The following is a 20,864-nucleotide window of genomic DNA, read 5'->3' as shown; positions in this document are numbered from 1 at the left end:
CCCTCAGCACCCCCTCCTCTCCTCAGCATCCCCCTCCTCCCCTCAGCACCCCCCTCATCCCCTCAGAACCCCCCTCCTCCCCTCAGCACCCCTCCCTCCTCCCCTCAGCACCCCCTCCTCCCCTCAGCACCCCCCTCATCCCCTCAGCACCTCTCCCTCCTCCCCTCAGCACCCCCTCCTCCCCTCAGCACCCCCCTCATCCCCTCAGCACCCCTCCCTCCTCCCCTCAGCACCCCTCCCTCCTCCCCTCAGCACCCCCTCCTCTCCTCAGCACCCCCCTCCTCTCCTCAGCACCCCTCCTCCACTCAGCACCCCCCTCCTCCCCTCAGCACCCCTCCCTCCTCCCCTCAGCACCCCTCCTCCCCTCAGCACCCCTCCCTCCTCCCCTCAGCACCCCTCCCTCCTCCCCTCAGCACCCCTCCTCCCCTCAGCACCCCTCCCTCCTCCCCTCAGCACCCCTCCCTCCTCCCCTCAGCACCCCCCTCCTCCCCTCAGCACCCCCCTCCTCCCCTCAGCACCCCCCTCCTCCCCTCAGCACCCCTCCCTCCTCCCCTCAGCACCCCCCTCCTCCCCTCAGCACCCCCCTCCTCCCCTCAGCACCCCTCCCTCCTCCCCTCAGCACCCCTCCTCCCCTCAGCACCCCTCCCTCCTCCCCTCAGCACCCCTCCCTCCTCCCCTCAGCACCCCTCCTCCCCTCAGCACCCCTCCCTCCTCCCCTCAGCACCCCCCTCCTCCCCTCAGCACCCCTCCCTCCTCCCCTCAGCACCCCCTCCTCTCCTCAGCATCCCCCTCCTCTCCTCAGCACCGCTCCCTCCTCTCCTCAGCACCCCTCCCTCCTCCCCTCAGCACCCCTCCCTCCTCCCCTCAGCACCCCTCCTCCCCTCAGCACCCCTCCTCCCCTCAGCACCCCCCTCCTCCCCTCAGCACCCCCCTCCTCCCCTCAGCACCCCTCCCTCCTCCCCTCAGCACCCCTCCCTCCTCCCCTCAGCACCCCCTCCTCCCCTCAGAACCCCCCTCCTCCCCTCAGAACCCCCCTCCTCCCCTCAGCACCCCCTCCTCCCCTCAGCACCCCCCTCCTCCCCTCAGCACCCCCCTCCTCTCATCAGCACCCCCCTCCTCCCCTCAGCACCTCTCCCTCCTCCCCTCAGCACCCCCCTCCTCCCCTCAGCACCCCTCCTCCCCTCAGCACCCCTCCCTCCTCCCCTCAGCACCCCCCTCCTCCCCTCAGCACCCCTCCCTCCTCCCCTCAGCACCCCCCTCCTCCTCTCAGCACCTCTCCCTCCTCCCCTCAGCACCCCTCCCTCCTCCTCTCAGCACCTCTCCCTCCTCTCCTCAGCACCTCTCCTCCCCTCAGCACCCCTCCCTCCTCCCCTCAGCACCCCTCCCTCCTCCCCTCAGCACCCCCCTCCTCCCCTCAGCACCTCTCCCTCCTCCCCTCAGCACCCCTCCCTCCTCCTCTCAGCACCTCTCCCTCCTCCTCTCAGCACCTCTCCCTCCTCCCCTCAGCACCCCCTCCTCCCCTCAGCACCCCCTCCTCCCCTCAGCACCCCCTCCTCCCCTCAGCACCCCTCCCTCCTCCCCTCAGCACCCCCTCCTCTCCTCAGCACCCCTCCCTCCTCCCCTCAGCACCCCTCCCTCCTCCCCTCAGCACCCCTCCCTCCTCCCCTCAGCACCCCTCCCTCCTCCCTTCAGCACCCCTCCCTCCTCCCCTCAGCACCCCCCTCCTCCCCTCAGCACCCCTCCCTCCTCCCCTCAGCACCCCCTCCTCTCCTCAGCATCCCCCTCCTCCCCTCAGCACCCCCTCCTCCCCTCAGCACCCCTCCCTCCTCCCCTCAGCACCCCCCCTCCTCCCCTCAGCACCCCTCCCTCCTCCCCTCAGCACCCCCCTCCTCCTCTCAGCACCTCTCCCTCCTCCCCTCAGCACCCCCTCCCTCCTCCTCTCAGCACCTCTCCTCCTCCCCTCAGCACCTCTCCCTCCTCCCCTCAGCACCCCTCCCTCCTCCCCTCAGCACCCCCTCCTCCCCTCAGCACCCCCTCCTCCCCTCAGCACCCCTCCCTCCTCCCCTCAGCACCCCTCCTCCCCTCAGCACCCCTCCCTCCTCCCCTCAGCACCCCCTCCTCTCCTCAGCACCCCTCCCTCCTCCCCTCAGCACCCCTCCCTCCTCCCCTCAGCACCTCTCCCTCCTCCCCTCAGCACCCCTCCCTCCTCCCCTCAGCACCCCCTCCTCTCCTCAGCACCCCTCCCTCCTCCCCTCAGCACCTCTCCCTCCTCCCCTCAGCACCCCCTCCTCCTCCCCTCAGCACCCCCTCCTCCCCTCAGCACCCCTCCCTCCTCCCCTCAGCACCCCTCCCTCCTCCCTCAGCACCCCCCTCCTCCCTCAGCATCCCCCTCCCTCCTCCCCTCAGCACCCCCTCCTCTCCTCAGCACCCCTCCTCCCCTCAGCACCCCTCCCTCCCCTCAGCACACCCCCCTCTTCCCCTCAGCACACCCCCCCTCTTCCCCTCAGCACCCCTCCCTCCTCCCCTCAGCACCCCTCCCTCCTCCCCTCAGTACCTCCCCTCCTCCCCTCAGCACCTCTCCCTCCTCCCCTCAGCACCCCCTCCTCCCCTCAGCACCCCCTCCTCCCCTCAGCACCCCTCCCTCCTCCCCTCAGTACCCCCCTCCTCCCCTCAGCACCTCTCCCTCCTCCCCTCAGCACCCCCTCCTCCCCTCAGCACCCCCTCCTCCCCTCAGCACCCCTCCCTCCTCCCCTCAGCACCCCCTCCTCCCCTCTGCACCCCCTCCTCCCCCTGCCACCCCCTCCCTCCTCCCCTCAGCACCCCTCCCTCCTCCCCTCAGCACCCCCCTCCTCCCCTCAGCACCCCCTCCCTCCTCCCCACAGCACCCTCCCTCCTCCCTTCAGCACCCCTCCCTCCTCCCCTCGAGCACCCCCCTCCTTCCCCTCAGCACCCCTCCCTCCTCCCCTCAGCACCCCCTCCTCTCCTCAGCATCCCCCTCCTCCCCTCAGCACCCCTCCCTCCTCCCTCAGCACCCCTCCCTCCTCCCCTCAGCAACCCTCCCTCCTCCCCTCAGCACCCCTCCCTCCTCCCCTCAGCACCTCTCCCTCCTCCCCTCAGCACCCCCCTCCTCCCCTCAGCACCCCTCCCTCCTCCCCTCAGCACCCCTCCCTCCTCCCCTCAGCACCTCTCCCTCCTCCCCTCAGCACCCCTCCCTCCTCCCCTCAGCACCTCCCCCTCCTACACCCCTCCCCTCCTCCCCTCAGCACCCCTCCAGCCTCCCCTCAGCACCCCCTCCTCCCCTCAGCACCCCCTCCTCCCCCCAGCACCCCTCCCTCCTCCCCTCAGCTACCCCTCCCTCCTCCGCCTCAAGACACCCCTCCCTCCTCCCCTCAGCACCTCCCACTCCTCCCCTCAGCACCCTCTCCCTCAGCACCCCTCCCTCTCTCCCCTCAGCACACCCCTCCCTCCTCTCCTCAGCACCCCTCCCTCCTCCCCTCAGCACCCCTCCCTCCTCCCCTCAGCACCCTCCTCCTCCCCTCAGCACCTCTCCCTCCTCCCCTCAGCACCCCCCCCCCCTCCCCTCAGCACCCCCTCCTCCCCTCAGCACCTCTCCCTCCTCCCCTCAGCACCTCGCCTCCTCCCCTCAGCACCCTCCCTCCTCCCCTCAGCACCCCCTCCTCCCCTCAGCACCCCTCCCTCCTCCCCTCAGCATCCCCTCCTTCCTCCCCTCAGCACCGCTCCTCCTCCCCTCAGCACCTCTCCCTCCTCCCCTCAGCACCCTCCCTCCTCCCCTCAGCACCCCCTCCTCCCCTCAGCACCTCTCCCTCCTCCCCTCAGCACCCCCTCCTCCCCTCAGCACCCCTCCCTCCTCCCCTCAGCACCCCCTCCTCCCCTCAGCACCCCTCCCTCCTCCCCTCAGCACCCCTCCCTCCTCCCCTCAGCACCCCCTCCTCCCCTCAGCACCCCCTCCTCCCCTCAGCACCCCTCCCTCCTCCCCTCAGCACCCCTCCCTTTGCACATGGACGTCCATTGGACAGTCCCTAGGAGGTCCCAGCATTGGACAGGGGTGATGAACAGGTGAGACAGTTAGGACCCTTGTCCTCAGCAATCCCCACCTGGTGACGGATATCAGAGACACACCTGGGGCTTTCAGAACCCGGAAGAAATGTGGGCTCCAACAATATATATTTTTTTTTCAGAGACAGAGAGTCAGAGAGAGGGATAGACAGGGACAGACAGACAGGAACAGAGAGAGGTGAGAAGCATCAATCATCAGTTTTTCGGTGCGACACCTTAGTTGTTTATTGATTGCTTTCTCATATGTGCCTTGACCGAGGGGCTACAGCAGACCGAGTGACCCCTTGCTTGAGCCAGCGACCTTGGGTCCAAGCTGGTGAGCTTTTTGCTCAAACCAGATGAGCCAGCGCTCAAGCTGGCAACCTCGGGGTCTCGAACCTGGGTCCTTCCGCATCCCAATCCGACGCTCTATCCACTGCGCCGCCGCCTGGTCAGGCGCAACAATATTTTTTAATGGCAAAACACAGATATAAAGTTGGCAGTCTTTCTCAAATGGTTAGGTCATAACATGTTACTACTTTGAACAACAACAACACCAAAAATAAAATCTAATTTCATGTTTTTTTTTATTCCTTGGCACGCAAAACTGTAATAACTGAGTTGTTTCTGGCTGCAGTGAAACTCCATCACTTTTGTTACCAAATAATGCCGCTTCAGTATTTCTGAAGAAGCGGTTTTGGAAATCATTTCTGATCTCGTTAGCAGCGTTGAGGGAGCGTCCTTACGTCAGCGCCTCCCTGGGGCAGGGGGTCTTTGGACCCTTTGTCACCCCTGCAGTCTGCACAGTTTACTGTTAGAACTCCCTAATTTCTGTGGTGATCTGGCTGAGGGTTGACAGGAGAGCAGTTTCCCCAGAGGTTGGAACATGGACAGGTGGAGATTCCCGGAGGCGGCTCTAGGTGCTCACCGTGGGCCAGCCACACTGAACCACGCTGAACCACGCTGAACCACACCGTACCGCGTACCGCGCCCTGAGGTTGAGCAAAGGGATTCCCCCTCCTGGAGTCGTCAGCTGTTAGACGAACTCCAGGGAAAAGCCTCCTGTTGGCACTGCTATGCCTTTGATCCCCGCCCAGTGCTTCTCCAACATCTCCTTCTTCTTCTTCTTTTTAAGTAGGCTCTGAGCCCAGAGTCCCTGGTGGTGTGCAACAGCAAGTTACCAGAATAGAAAATAAATTGTTTTTACTATTCATGTATTTATTTTTGCTGATTCCTGTAAATTTAGGATCAGTTTTCCGTTTACAGTGCTGATTTGAAATGTCCTTGAGACAGATCAATTTATTTAAATAAAAATGTGGGCGGGTCGAAAGAGAAAACATTATTAATTAATCATAGTGGAGATGGCAAAACTCGGGGCGGGGCCCGCAGAAGCCTCGCTTGAGGAAATAGGACAGTGGGGTCTGTGACCCCGCCCAGAACCCCTGTTTCTCCGAGCCCTCCCTCTGTGTCCCCATTTTCTCCTCCCTCCCCGAGTCCCCCATTGAGAACCCCAAGACCGCTGGTGCTTCTGCATGGGGGAGGTGAGGGGAAGGCTGGGGCCCTGCGTGCTGTCGCTGCTTGTACGCTGCTTGTTGGCGGGTGCAAGCTAAGCTCTGCCCCCCCTCCCCCAGGTCACCACGATGCCGGAATACCTCCGGAGACGCTTTGGGGGCAACAGGATCCCCATCACCCTGGCTGTGCTCTACCTGTTCATCTACATCTTCACCAAGATCTCGGTAAGGCGGGCCCCGGCCGGCCAGGTCCCTGCAGCGGGTGAGAAGGTCAGCGAGGCCCCCTGCTGGGGAGTGTCCGCCCCCTGCACTTGCTCCGCCTCTTGGGCAGGCTCCAGGGAGGTTGGAGGGAGATGGGATGGTGGGATGGTGGGGAGGACGGAAAGGCAGGGGTGGAGGAAGTCAGGAGAGAAGGTGGAGGGAAGGACTCCTCCCCCATTTCCCCCCCCCACCCCAAGCTTATTTAGCAACATGTCAGGCTTCGGTCTCCCAGTCTCCCTCCCGAGTTAGGCAGTGACCGTGGTCAGCTGTTGATCAGATGTGCTGATGGACCACAGAGCCTGCCCCACCCTGACCTTCGGATGGGCGGAGCTCCTGGAAAGCGGCCAAGAGCAGGCAGGCACCCTGCAGGCTGCAGGCAGGTGCTGCTCTGCCACCCTGCCTCACGCTCCTCCAGCTGGAGCTCAGGGGGGCCTTGTCCTGTGTGCGGGAAGGTGGGAGGGGAGGGGAGGAATTCCACTCCCTCTAAACAGTGACTGTCCCCACGCCCAGAAAGCCTTCACAGGGGAAGTCAGGCCGGAGGAGGGGTTCAGAGACGGGGAACGGGCATTCCAGGAAGATGGACAGAACAGGCAAAAGCTTGGACGGACACAACTTGTTGGGGCAACAGGGCATGTTTCGGAGTGCCCCGAGGCCCAGGGACAGGAAGTGAGTGAAGGAAACGAGGTTGAGTGGCAGGCAGCTCACGCGGGCTGGCACGCAACCACTCACTTATCTGGCCCGTTGTGGAGATGCTGGAGAAGGAAGAGGTGACCATGGTATTTGATCAGGTGCCCTGTGGTGGGCAGGTGTAAAAACCAAGAGTAAAAACAGGAAGACCACTGGGGAAGGGTCTCAAACGTAACTGCCCACAGGGCCTCAGTTTGAGACCAAAATCTGGAATAAAATGAAGAAATAACTATATATGACTCTTCTGTGCTTGCCAGCATCTGGGCTGGGGCCTGAATCTAGGCTAAGGGAACGTGTGCTGCACACGGCTATCTGTCCATCCATCCATCCATCCATCCATCCATCCATCCATCCATCCACCCACCCACCCACCCATCCACTCATCCATCCATCCATCCATCCATCCATCCATCCATCCATCCATCCACCCACTCACCCATTCATCCATCCATTCACCCATCTACTCATCCATCCATCCATCCATCCATCCATCCATCCATCCATCCATCCATCCATTCATCCATCCATCTATCCATCCACCCACTCATCCATCCATCCATCCATCCACCCACCCACCCACCCATCCATCCATCCACCCATCCACCCACCCATCCATCCATCCATCCATCCATCCATCCATCCATCCATCCACCCACCCACCCCACCTACCCACTCACTCATCCATCCATCCATCCATCCACCCATCTATCAATCCATCCATCCGCCCACCCATCCACTCATCCATCTATCCATCCATCCACCCACCCACCTATCCATCCATCCACCCATCCACTCATCCATTCATCCATCCATTCATCCATCCATCCATCCATCCATCCATCCATCCATCCATCCATCCTCTTCATGTTTCTGCAGGTGGACATGTATGCAGGTGCCATCTTTATTCAGCAGTCTTTGAAACTGGATCTGTACTTGGCTGTCATTGGGCTGTTGGCCATCACAGCTTTATACACTGTTGCAGGTATGACTGAGTGAGGGTGATGCTGGGAGGGGTGGTGGGCAGGGACGGTGGGCCTCTCCATCTTTTCCTGGCCTATCTTGTGATGTTTCACTGTCTTAAGACCATTCATGCATTCAACTTGACTCCATTACCCCAGATAAGAGGCTTCCTCTTGGCTGTGGTCCTAAGGAAGAGGGCTGCCTGATAAGAGGGAAGATTTAAAAACTCACTACAATGGCATCAGGCTATTTTCCATTTATTCAAGACCTATTTATTGAGGACCTACTAAGTGAGTGCATGTGTATTTCCATGCAACGACCAAAGCTAGGTCATAAACTCCTTTAACTCTGGAGCCTGAGGTCGGGCAGCCTGGTCTTTCCCCTGGCGGTTGCATCCTCGGACGGAGACGGGCAGAGAGTGGAGCCTCGACAGGTGTCTGGTCCGAACGCCCACCGTCTCCTCTTCTCTGCTCTTCCTGCTGTGATAGATTTCATCCCCCGATGTCCACCACCTGCTGTCTGCCAGGCATCATGCTAGGACGGGGGAGGGGGGGTGCAGCAGTCAACAGGCAAATCCTGGCCCTCAAGGAACTTCCATGCCAGTGGGGGTGGGGCACGGTGAGCAAGGAGACCAGTACAGAGTGCCGGGTGTGTTACTGTGACCCCGCAAGGGCAACTGGAGGAAATTCAGCAGGGGGTTCGGGCTGTGCCGGCCCAGCGCCCCGGGGCCACCCTACAGGACAGGGTGCGAGTGGGGCCCAACCCCCCTGTGCTGCACCCGGAGGGCAGGAGAAGGCTGAGCCCGGAAGGACGGAAGGACGAGACTGAATTCCGGTTGGGGTCCGAGTGCTGCGGGACCCCACTGTGGGCTCCAAACAGAAAAGTGGCCAAATCTAACAGATGCAAAGGCCTCTGATGCCGGAAGGTCTTGGCTGAGGCCGTGTGCCTGGAGCCCCGGGGAAGGGAAGGGCCAGTCCCTGCTGCCGATTTATCTTTGTGTACCCTTGTTTGGGGGTCTGTCCCCCTCCTCAGGCTGTTGGCTCTGTGAGGACAGGGGACACACTGCTTTGTCTGGCTCTGTACCCCACCCCGTAGGGCACTCACCGGATGTCAGCCAATGATCAGTTAGAATACTAGGCAGCGTGCCCAGCACGTGCGAAGTGCTCCACACACGTCAGTACAGAGGGTGGTGGGCAGGCTTCACCCGGCCCTCAGCCCTCGCCCACTTAAGCCGGTTCACGGCGCATGCGCACCGGGGGTGGGGGGTGGGGGTGGGCAGCGGAGACCTGGGGCCGGAATGCAGGCCGGTCTCTCTGCCACGGGTCAGGGCACTGCTCCTGACAGCAAGGAAGGAGGACACCCAGGAGGCCGCCACACCCCCGGCACGGCTTGTATCGCAGGGACCTTGCCCACTAGTAAAACCGTTTCTATCAGATAAGTGTCCCCTCCCTCTTGGGGAAGAAGGGAGGAGAGAGGTATAAGGAAGAGACGGGAAAGGTTGCTCTGTCTAGAATTATTACAAAGGTTTTTCCAGATGGCAAAATCGCCAGGAACCCCTGAGGGCAAGCACCATGACCCTGGTCGGGAAGTCTGTCAGGGCTGGGAAGACCTCACATTCCTCTTCTAATGTTAAAAGCAGAGGTGTTCAGCGGTAGAGCGTCGGCCTGGTGTGCGGGGGACCCGGGTTCGATTCCCGGCCAGGGCACATAGGAGAAGCGCCCATTTGCTTCTCCACCCCCCCTCTCCTTCCTCTCTGTCTCTCTCTTCCCCTCCCGCAGCCAAGGCTCCATTGGAGCAAAGATGGCCCGGGCGCTGGGGATGGCTCCTTGGCCTCTGCCCCAGGCGCTAGAGTGGCTCTGGTCGCGGCAGAGCGACGCCCCGGAGGGGCAGAGTATCACCCCCTGGTGGGCAGAGCATCGCCCCCTGGTGGGCATGCCGGGTGGATCCCGGTCGGGTGCATGCGGGAGTCTGTCTGACTGTCTCTCCCCGTTTCCAGCTTCAGAAAAATACAAAAAAAAAAAAAAAAAAAAGCAGAGGTGTTCAGAGTGTGGGCACTGTGGCCTCAGCTCACTCCCTCTCTCACTCAGAAACGACTGTGTAACAAACCGCCAACGAATTCAGGGACTTAAACAACAGGGGCCGATGGTTGCCCGCAACTCATTTCGTGGAGGGTCTGCTGGTGGTGGGTCAGCTGGTTCCGCCCGGCTCGGCGCCTGGAACAGCCGGCTGGAACAGCATGGCCTCAGTCACCCGGCGTGAGGTCTGCGTGGGCTGTCAGCTGGGCTTCCCCCCCATGTGGGCCTTCCCCCTCCGTTAGGCTGGGCGGGGCTTCTCGGAGCAGCATGGTGGACCTCAGAGCAACACCAGGGCCAGACGGGGAGCTGCAGGTCCCTGGCGGCCACGGCTTGGAGCCGCACAACGTCACGTCCGCCGCACTGGATGGTCAGAGTAGGTCTCTGGCCAAACTCATATTTGAGAGGTGGAGGAATCAACTTCACCTCAACATGAGAGGCGTGAGCGGCAAAGTCCCACTGCCAAAGGGGTGGGGGCGCACAGGAGACACGGTGGCCGTCTCTGCGCTCTGAGAGACCTCCAGAGCCCGGTCTGGACCTGCCAGGTGCCCTCTGTCACCCAGAGTAACTCCTCTCCGTCCCGAGCACCTGACCCGACCTCAGCTCCCGTCCCTGCCTCCCCAGGTGGCCTGGCAGCTGTCATCTACACGGACGCCCTGCAGACTGTGATCATGCTTGTAGGCGCGCTCACCCTGATGGGCTACAGTAAGTGGGGTCCCCGGTTCCCCGGGGGGGTGGGGTGGGGGGAGGGGGTGGCCGCGCCTCTCCCAAGCAGGGGCATCTGCCCTCAGCACGGGGCTCAGCAAACCCCGCTGTCAGAAGCCTACTGCCTGGCATTCCTGCAAGAGGCAAGGTTCTTGTAGCAGAAGAGAGCTGTGCTTATTATTGTGAAAACCAGGTTTTTTAAAAAGTAAACCTTAGTAGCTCTTCTTATATTGATATGGCTAAATGATTATATAAATAAATAAAATAGGATATATATATGTTTTCATCATTTTACTCTCAACCCATCTGTGTCTTTATATTTATATATATATTATATTTTATATATTTTTATTTATATATAAATGTATATATAATATATACTTATATATATATGATATATATATATATATTTTTTGACAGAGACAGAGAGAGGGACAGATAAGGACACATAGACAGGAAGGGAGAGAGGTGAGAAGCATCAATTCTTCATTGTGGCACCTTAGTTATTGATTGCTTTTTCATATGTGCCTTGACTGGGGGCTACAGCAGAGCAAGTGACCCCTTGCTCAAGCCAGAGACCTTGGGTTCAAGCAAGAGACTATGATGTTACGTCTATGATCCCACGCTTAAGCCAGCGACACCGTGCTCAAGCTGGTGAGCCTGGGCTCAAGCCGGCAACCTCAGGATTTCGAACCTGGGTCCTCCACGTCCCAGTCCAACGCTCTATCCACTCTATCTATTGCCCGGTCAGGCTGTGTCTTTATATTTAAAGCAGGGTTCTTATAGACATCATATAGTTGCTTCTAAATCTAATCTGACAATCTTAATCTTTTCATAGGTTAATTCCATTTATGTCATTATCAATAAGGTTGGATTAAAATCTGCTCTTTTGCCAGTTGTTTGTTTCATTTGTCCCCTGCACCTTCCTTTTTTTTTTTTTTTTTTTTTTTTTTACAGAGACAGAGAGAGAGTCAGAGTGAGGGATAGACAGGGACAGACAGACAGGAATGGAGAGATGAGAAGCATCAATCATTAGTTTTTTGTTGCGCATTGCGACACCTTAGTTGTTCATTGATTGCTTTCTCATATGTGCCTTGACCATGGGCCTTCAGCAGACCGAGTAACCCCTTGCTTGAGCCAGCGACCTTGGGTCCAAGCTGGTGAGCTTTGCTCAAACCAGATGAGCCTGCGCTCAAGCTGGGCGACCTCCGGGTCTTGAACCTGGGTCTTCCGCATCCCAGTCCAACGCTCTATCCACTGCACCACTGCCTGGTCAGGCTGCGCCTTTGTTTTCTTGCAGATTATTTTATCACTGGCCCTAGGGTTTACAATATTCATCTCAGCCTACCTTCAGATGGTGTTATTCATTTCCCGTTGCGCACCACCACCATATGACACTCCCAAATCTCTCCTCCCGTGGGCCCTGCTGTGTGCATGTGTTGTGAACCCCGCCCACTGCCGCAAATTCTGCTTCCGACAGTCCACCTCCCACAGAGATTACGTAGGAGAGAAACGTCTTCTGTGACATGAGTTTAGTATAAACCTTCGTTCTAACTGTGCTGCACATCTGCATTTCTTCCTCGTGTGGGTCTCCCGATAATGAACTCTCTCAATTTTTCTTTGCCAGAAGAACGTCTTTATTTTTCCTTCATTTTTGAAAAAGTATTCTCACTGGGCGTAATATTGTAAGTTTATTTTATTTCTGAGCACTTAAAGATGTCCCGCCATTGCTTCGGGGCTTGCACGGTTTGGGAAGTTCTGCTGTAATTCTTACCTTTATTCTCTTCTGTGATACGGGCTCCTCCCTGCCTCCTCTGACTCTCTTCAAGATTTTAAAATTTATTTTTGATGTTTAGCAGGTTTTGTTTGTTTGTTTTTTTTTCTTTTTTTTTTTTTTTTTCATTTTTCTGAAGCTGGAAACAGGGAGAGACAGTCAGACAGACTCCCGCATGCGCCCGACCGGGATCCACCCGGCACGCCCACCAGGGGCGACGCTCTGCCCACCAGGGGGCGATGCTCTGCCCATCCTGGGCGTCGCCATATTGCGACCAGAGCCACTCCAGCGCCTGGGGCAGAGGCCAAGGGCCCGGGCCATCTTTGCTCCAATGGAGCCTTGGCTGCGGGAGGGGAAGAGAGAGACAGAGAGGAAAGCACGGCGGAGGGGTGGAGAAGCAAATGGGTGCTTCTCCTGTGTGCCCTGGCCGGGAATCGAACCTGGGTCCTCCGCACGCTAGGCCGACGCTCTACCGCTGAGCCAACCGGCCAGGGCTGATGTTTAGCAGTTTTAATGTGATATGTCTCGATGGGAATATATAAGGTCTACCGGAAAGTTCTGTCTGTTTTTGGAATAAAACAAAATAAAAATTTTTCTTAACGTCAATAAAGTTTATTAAGTAATATAATTGCCATTATTATTAATGATTTCTTGCCAGCGTGAGGGCAATTTGTATATCCCATTTTTGGAAAATGTTTTCTCTTTTGATGCGAAAAATTGAACCAGTGCTTGTTTGATATCTTCTTCATTTTTGAATTTTTTGCCCTTCAAAAAATTTTGTAAAGACAAAAACAAGTGATAGTCGGAGGGTGCTAAGTCCGGGGAATATGGTGGATGCGACAGACATGCTTCTCTAGCATTTCTTCCTTGTTGAAATTCGTAAAAATTACAGTGGTGTAAATGAACTTTATCAGTAGCCATGGGTACACTATGGCTTCACACATAAGACTAACGTGAATCAACTTTGTTTTAGTTAATTTGCTACGTCAGTATGTATACATTAAGTGATAAAAATAGAGAGGCACACATGAGCCAAATAAACATGTGCTTACATGTCGAAACTTGTTGTGATAAAAACAGACAGAACTTTCCGGTAGACCTTATATTTACTTTGCATGGGATTCTCTAAGAATTTTGGAATTTTGGTTTGGTTCCATTAATTTTGGTTGCTTTGGAGTCATCAAATAGAACTCAGTGAAATTCCAGGATTATGGTTTGAGTTCAGAAAATGCACTTTGGGTGCCCTGGCAGGTGGTGCAGTGGGTAGAACGTCAACCTGAAGTGCTGGGGTTGCCTGTTTGATCCTGGGGTCACTAGCTCAATCCCGGAGTCACCAGCTTGATCCCAAGGGCACTGGCTCAACTCTTGAGGTGCCAGTTCAAGCCTAGGTCAGGGCAAAAATGTTAACTAAGTGAAACAAAGAGTTGATGCTTTCCTCTCTATCCCTCCCTCTCTCAAAAACATAAAATAAAATTTAACTTTATGGAATCTGTAAGTGGCACATATAAAAGCAAAGTATAGCGTACGGCAAAAGCATTAAACAGAGAGAAGTCATTTTATATTGGAAAACGGCAAATTTCCAATGTAGATATAACTTTTGTGTATTTAAATAACATTGCAGCAAGATACACAAAGCAAAAGAAATAGGAGAAATAGACACCAAAATAGTGCCAACATAACAGAGGACAGAACATGAGTTATAGATGATATAAATGAATGAGCACAGCCTGACCAGGGATGGAGCAGTGGATACAGTATTGACCTGGGACGCTGAGGACTCAGGTTCGAAACTCCAAGGCCACTAACTTGAGTGCGGGGTCGATAGCTTGAGCTTGAGATCATCGATAGGATCCCACGGTCGCTGGCTTGAGCCCAAAGGTCGCTGGCTTGAAGCCCAAGGTCACTGGCTTGGCTGGAGCTAGCCCCTTGGTCAAGACACGTTTGAGAAGCAATCAGTGAACAACTAAAGTGACGCAACTATGAGTTGATGCTTCTCATCTCTCTCTCTTCCTGTCTGTCTCTGCCTCTAAAATAAATGAATAATTGAATAAGTATTTGCAGAATAGTGAATATATTTACTTCTTTCAGCATCATAATACCATCTACAATACAAACTATTGGAAAATATAACCAATTTTTACAAAATATCCATGTAAACAGAGTATGTTATTTTACTCATGTAAAACAAAAAAATAAATAAATAAAATACTCATTAGGAAAAATGTATATTTTAAAAATCTAATCACTTAGAAATTCTAAAGCCATCTTCTAAATCAGTGGTAGTCAACCTGGTCCCTACCGCCCACTAGTGGGCGTTCCAGCTTTCATGGTGGGCGGTAGCAGAGCAATCAAAGTATAAATAAAGAGATAGATTTAAGTATAGTAAGTTGTTTTATAAAAATTTTTTCTGCCAAACTTAGCAAAAATCCGACATAAAGTACTTGGTAAGTAATTATTATTATATGCTTTAACTTGCTGTAACTCTGCTTTATAAATTTAATGTAAAGTGACTTCCCTACTTTATAAATCACCATTACTGTGGAACCAGTGGGTGGTTAGAAAATGTTACTACTAACAGAGATACAAAAGTGGGCGGTAGGTATAAAAAGGTTGACTCCCCCTGTTCCAAATAGTGTTTGTGTCACAGAAGGAATAAAAAGCTGCAGTTTCAGACTACTGTATTTACAAATAATGATGACAATAGCAGATTTCACAGTCAGCGATGAAGTCGAAAGCTGTACCCCTAGAGAAACATTTGTACGGATATGAAAGCCCAGTTTAGTGAATTGGCAAAGAGAAAACTATAGGGTGAACTACTGCAACATGTATTTCTTTGAAAAGAACCATAAATTACAGTGGCCAATCACATCAAGGAAAAGAAAGAGAAACAGGGTAATATAATTAGCAACAAAAAAGCAAACCAAATGCACAGAGAAGGTTTTAGGCAAGCTATAGTATACAATGCTTTATGCTAATAATAAATAGGAAAACTCATTCTAAGTCCGTGTTTTTCTAGGAAAATCTAAATTACTAGATTTGACCTAAGAAAAAGTAAAAAACCTTAATAGGCCAATAACTAAAGAAAAAATGAGAACATCTGCTTCAAAAAAAAGAAAACCTCAAAAAGGGGACCAAGGAGCATGAGATGCAATCCCATCAGAATCAGAAACACTGAAGCCCTGGCTGGTGGCTCAGTGGATAGAGGGGCAACCCCCAGCGTATGGACGTCCCAGGTTTGATTCCCAGTCAGGGCACACAGGAGAAGCGACCCCTTTCTCTTCTCTCCCTCTTCCCTTCCCGCAGCCAGTGGCTCAACTGGTTCAAGTGGCCCCAGGTGCTGAAGATAGCTCAGCTGGTCCTAGCATGTCAGTCTCAGGCACTAAAAATAGCTTGGATTTGAGCATCAGCCTCAGAGAGAGTTGCTGGGTGGATCGCAGGTCAGGGCACGTGTGGGAGTCTGCTTCACTGTCTCTCCTCCTATGAAAGAAAGAAAGGAAGGAAGGAAGGAAGGAAGGAAGGAAGGAAGGAAGGAAGGAAGGAAGGAAGGAAGGAAGGAAGGAAGGAAGGAAGGAAGGAAGGAAGGAAGGAAGGAAGGAAGGAAGGAAGGAAGGAAGGAAGGAAGGAAGGAAGGAAGGAAGGAAGGAAGGAAGGAAAGAAAGAGAGAGAAGGGAAGGAGGGAGGGAAGGAAGGAATCAGAAAAAATGCTAATTTTTAAATGCAATAAAAAAATAAAATCTATAAGATGTACATAATAAAAGAAGACAAAATCATTATTTGCAGGTGACATGACTAGTTACCTGGTTGGGGTGGGGAGGGCAAGAGAAACTGAAAAACTGACCTTAAAAAAGGAATTTAGTAAAGTGGCTGAAATCAGATGAATAGTCGAAGCGCCCACTTTCCTCTCTGCCGAGAGGACCCTGACTGGCATTGGGTACGGCGGTGCCTCCTCAGAGTGCGGGGTGCGGACGGACGCAGACCTGCCGCACCGGGATCTGTCTGCATGACCCTGATCCCCGGGCACACGACGGTGCGTGAAGCTCCGCCCTCTACGTTCTCACAGCCCCGCCCCCCCGGGGGTGGCCCTATTCCCAGCTCTCCTCCCTGCTCTACGCTTCACGTGAAGTGCACGTGCTTTCCACACTCAGATGGGCAGGTCCGCGCATTGATAAAATTATCTTGTATTGATTGTGGTCAATTATCGACATTCCTCCACCACAATCACCACCACCACTCCCACAAAAAAATTTTTCAGGGCAATAACACATGACAATAATTTATCAGCCCAGTCATTTTTTTCCCTAGTAACCATTCCTACCCAAGTGGTAACACCAACTTCCTCCCTTCTACACACACACACACACACACACACACACACACACAGCCTTCCAGAATGTAATCTAGTGAGAGCAACGTTACTTCGGGAGTAACGCTGAATCCTTTCAATTCATGAAAAGAAGCAGATTCCAAATGATAGTGCTTGATTATTTTTTTATGTGGTGGATACTGTGCATTGCATGTGCAATGTGTCACGGAGCCCGAGCTCCAGCCCTGGGAGGTTGGTGCCGCACGGTGCCCACTAGCAGACGAGGAGACGCAGCCTCAGAGAGGGGAGGCCACTTACTCAAGGTCACACATCACCTGGACCGCTGTTGCGATAACATGAACTGAGAGATGCTGAGAAGTTCAGGGGGGAAGGCAAGGTGTCCTGACCCGGGCGGGGTCTGTGTGCAGAATTCAGGGCATTTGTGACCCTAGGTTGGGAAAACTTATTTTCATGAACCTATCACTGAATTTAAGCACTTTTTTTTTTCAATTATAAACGTAGGCAATCAAGCTTGGAAATAAGTAGCCGTATCTGTGACTTGGATACCCAAAGGGTAGCCCAGATGGTTTCATCCGGATGTTCTTACCTTTGTTGCTGATGCACTGAAATCCTGTCTGTGCTCAGTGCTACTTGGAAACAAAATAGCTACTACACTAGGTTTTCCTATTGAATGGGCAAATAAACAACTGACTCAGGCACGGCAGTTTTACGTTCTGATGATGGCCTCTAATATATTTGGTTTCCTTTACAATCCTATATATTTTGTAGCAAGCATTTAGCAATACTGTTCTGAAAGGTATTCCACACTGACTACCAAAGGCGTTAAAAAATGGGGGGTGGGCGTGTATGTCTAAGAACCTTCAAGGAGCTAACTCTCCTTGGTAATTGCGCGCTGAGTAGGGTTTCATGACCTCCCAACAACCCCACCACTGCTGGGCGTTCGTGTGAGCTCCTGGCAGATTCGGACTTCCTCTAACTTCCAGGTTTTGTTGCCGTCGGAGGGTTGGAAGGCCTGACGGAGAAGTATTTCTTGGCCCTGGCCACCAACCGGACTGCAAACAGCAGCTGCGGGCTGCCCAGAGCAGACGCCTTCCACATCTTCCGGGACCCGCTGACGTCGGACCTCCCCTGGCCCGGGATCCTGTTTGGGATGTCCATGCCGTCCCTCTGGTACTGGTGCACGGATCAGGTACGCGGCCACCCAGGCGCAGTCGAGCGCGCCCTGCGGGGGGCGGGGGCGGGGACTCTCTCCCTCCGCGGATCCCTCACCGGCCTTTCTCCGCACTATCCGGACCACGGCCTCTTCTCGGCTTGGCTCGGTGATGGGAAGCCCACCACACCCTGCCGACTGCCCGTGAGGGCCCAGTAAGCGAAGGGGACGATGTGTCCTCAACGGAGGCTAAAGCTGGCACCGGGCACTGTTGGCTCACAGACACTCGCAGGACGTTGTCCTCCGACCAGACTCTCGGAAATCAGGGGGAAACAAGTCAGACATGCCCCCCCCCCCCCGGGAGCCTCCCGGGGTGCCCCTCCCTGCAGGGGCGCAGGCAGACAATGAATAAGTCAATTACCTGCGGTGTAAAAGGTGGGAAGTGGCATTTAAAAACAGCAGAGCAGGGACAGAGGGATGGAGCGTGTGGTTTTTTGTTTGTTTGTTTTAATTATTTATTTATTTATTCATTTTTTAGAGAAGAGAGACAGAGAGAGAGAGAGAAAGAGAGAGAGAGAGAGAAGGGAGGGAGGAGCAGGAATCATCAACTCCCATATGTGCCTTGACCAGGCAAGCCCAGGGTTTTGAACAGGCGACCTCAGCGTTCCAGGTCGACACTTGATCCACTGCGCCACCACAGGTCAGGCCTGGGGTGCCGTTTTAAGCAGGGCGAGAGGGAGAGGTGACCAGAAGTGACCTGTGAGCACAGGCCTGGGGGAGGAGAGCGAGGCTGCCGGTGACCCTGGCCGCAGAGGGGACGGGCGCACGGGCCACTGGTGTGGGGAAAAAGAAACGAGGAAAGCAGACCACACATCAGTGTGTAATAATAAGCCCCGTTTTGCTACAAGAAAGAGAACAGACCCAATATTTGTACGTCCTGCTTGTGCGTAAAGGGACTCGCTGGACCTCCCGGAAGCGGGACAGAGCAGCGGCCGTGGGCAGAGGTGCGGGGGATGCGTGGGAGCCGCTCCCTGCGCACCTGGTCCTTTTCCGGGGTTTCCAACCCAGTGACTATATCACCAGCTGAACTGTTTGTGGTTGTTTTTTATGTTTCACGAACAGTCAGCTCTGCGCACCATTTTACTAACTATTCACTACACTGCCCAGTCAGAGCTGATGAGTGTTTAAAGGAGACACAGCCCGGGCGAAGGCTCGGTCTCCCCCTCCCCCACCGCCCCCACTGGCCGGAACCGGAACCCTCCTCGTGGAGAGCTGGGTCGCACGCGGTGACGGTGCAGTACTCAGACAGCGCCCCTTTAAGAGGCAGACCCCCTTCTCCTTCTCAGGAATCTCCGGTGGGGGCCCGCTGGGAGCAGCACTGGTCTAACAGCACCGGCTGTACCTGGAACAGACCCAGGGCCCAGCTCAGGTGGCTCAGCCATGAGGCACGATCGGACCAGACGTCTCTGAGCCTCCTTTCCCGTTCGGTGGGGTTACTCGCAGAGGCGAGCATGAGGAATTTGGCCACAGTGCTTTTGTTGCAAAGACATGGACGAAACAAACCGTCAAAAACGTTTGCCTGTTTCCTCCGGTTTCATGGTGCCTCTCTGGACCCAGCTCACCAGCCTACACCGATTCATCTGCAGGAACCTTTGAGATTCCTCAAACCCTTCTGAGCCGACGTTCCACGGTGTCCCCTGGAAGGCCACCCAGGCCCACCCTGCTTTGCTCAAGAATCTGGAGACTTAGTCCAAGGGGGCTCGACCTCCTTCCAAACGCCAGCGAAGGCCACCAGGGTGCAGACTCCAAGCAAGATCCCCATGACTGTGATCTTTTTTTTTTTTCCTTTTTTCTTTTTTGTAGTGAGAAGCAGGGAGGGAGACAGACAGACTCCTGCATGCGCCGGACCAGGATCCACCCGGCATGCTCACCAGGGGGCGATGCTCTGCCCATCTGGGGCGTCGCTCTGTTGCAACCAGAGCCATTCTAGCGCCTGAGGCAGAGACCATGGAGCCATCCTCAGCGCCCGGGGCCAACTTTGCTCCAATGGAGCCTTGGCTTCGGGAGGAGAAAAGAGAGAGAGAGAGAGAGAGAGGAAGGAGAAGGGAAAAGGTAGAGAAGCAGATGGGTGCTTCTCCTGTGTGCCCTGACCGGGAATCAAACCTGGGACTTCCATACGCCTGGCCAATGCTCTATCACTGGGTCAACTGGCCAGGGCCATGACTGTGCTCTGGACCACACAGTGTTGCTGTTGAGCCAAGTTCTGTAGAATCCACAGACTGTCGATCACTGTGCTGTTGCTGCCCCTGGCCGTGCACATCTTTGCCGGAACGGAGTCCGGTATCGGGCTCGTCTTGGAACAGGAGAAAGGGTGACATCCATTGTTCACTGACTGAGAGTGTGTCCCAGATCTTCCCGGGCAGAGACGAACGAGGGAAACATCAATGGCTAAGAGTGATGACACTCAAACATCTACTGATGCTGTACCCCTTGCCGGCCGCTGGTCTAACTGTCGTGTACACATGTATTCACGTGTCCATTTTCCTAGCATCACGATGAGCCTGGGGCTGCTGTACATGGTGACACCCTCCTCCCAGGGCTCGTGGGTTTCTGAACGGCTCAACTCTTGTGGAACTCACCCGGCTGTCTCTCACTCACCTCTGGAGGCTCTATCTACCCCGAGGACTAGAAGCCAGGATTCTGGTCGGCGACTGCGTGCATCTCCAGGAGGAAGGGCGTCTTCCCAAAGCCTAAAGCTCTTGCTCTTCAGCACATTCCAAAGCACCGAGGAGTATTCTGTGAACCTGATCTCCTTGTCTTTCACTGTCACCATCCTAAGTGCCCTACAGAGCCTCACCAGAGGCATGCGTGGGGGCCTCAGAAATGGCAGGTCACAGTGAAACCAACTTCTAAACAAAACAGCGAGCTTCCCCGGTTGGGGTAGAGAGACCCTCGCTGCCCCCTCCTTCCCTCAGATCAGCTGACCCCACATTTCAGTCTTTCACTTGCAACACCCCCACAAGCAAGCGTTTGTGTGCAGAAGGGTGCACTTGGTTGCAAGTGGCGGGGGGAAAAATCCAACCTCAATGAGCTCAGGAAAAGGGCGGGGGGATGTATTAGCTCATGGAATCCGGGCTGTGGGAGGGTGACCTGGCCTTCAGAAGCTGCAGGAACTTATTCCGGATTTCATTCAGCACCGTCTTCCTCACCCACACCGCAGACCAACAGGAAAGAGGTTGGCAATCTCTAAGTCCCAAACCCAGAAGTCCAGGGCAAGGGCTCTGAGCGGCCCAGCTTGGGTCAGGTGCCGAGCTCTGGATCAGGCAACTGTGCCCAAGACGGTACGGTAGCCATGTGAAGAGGG

At 55.1% G+C, this 20,864-nt stretch overlaps 1 protein-coding gene across 5 annotated transcripts in view; it reads left to right on the top strand.

Annotated features, from left to right (window-relative positions):
• Positions 1-20,864, top strand: part of SLC5A11 (solute carrier family 5 member 11) — a 60,248-nt gene that overhangs the window by 22,703 nt on the left and 16,681 nt on the right. For all 5 annotated transcript variants that reach the window (XM_066383386.1, XM_066383385.1, XM_066383384.1 and 2 more), the window contains 4 exons: positions 5,688-5,792; positions 7,392-7,497; positions 10,172-10,252; positions 17,334-17,539. In XM_066383386.1, coding sequence (XP_066239483.1) covers positions 5,688-5,792; positions 7,392-7,497; positions 10,172-10,252; positions 17,334-17,539 — 498 coding nt within the window. The remainder of the gene's footprint in view (positions 1-5,687; positions 5,793-7,391; positions 7,498-10,171; positions 10,253-17,333; positions 17,540-20,864) is intronic.

The sequence above is a fragment of the Saccopteryx leptura genome, chromosome 4, assembly GCF_036850995.1.
Source record: "Saccopteryx leptura isolate mSacLep1 chromosome 4, mSacLep1_pri_phased_curated, whole genome shotgun sequence".
Classification (NCBI taxonomy): domain Eukaryota; kingdom Metazoa; phylum Chordata; class Mammalia; order Chiroptera; family Emballonuridae; genus Saccopteryx; species Saccopteryx leptura.
This window is presented reverse-complemented; position numbering and strand designations above follow the sequence as displayed.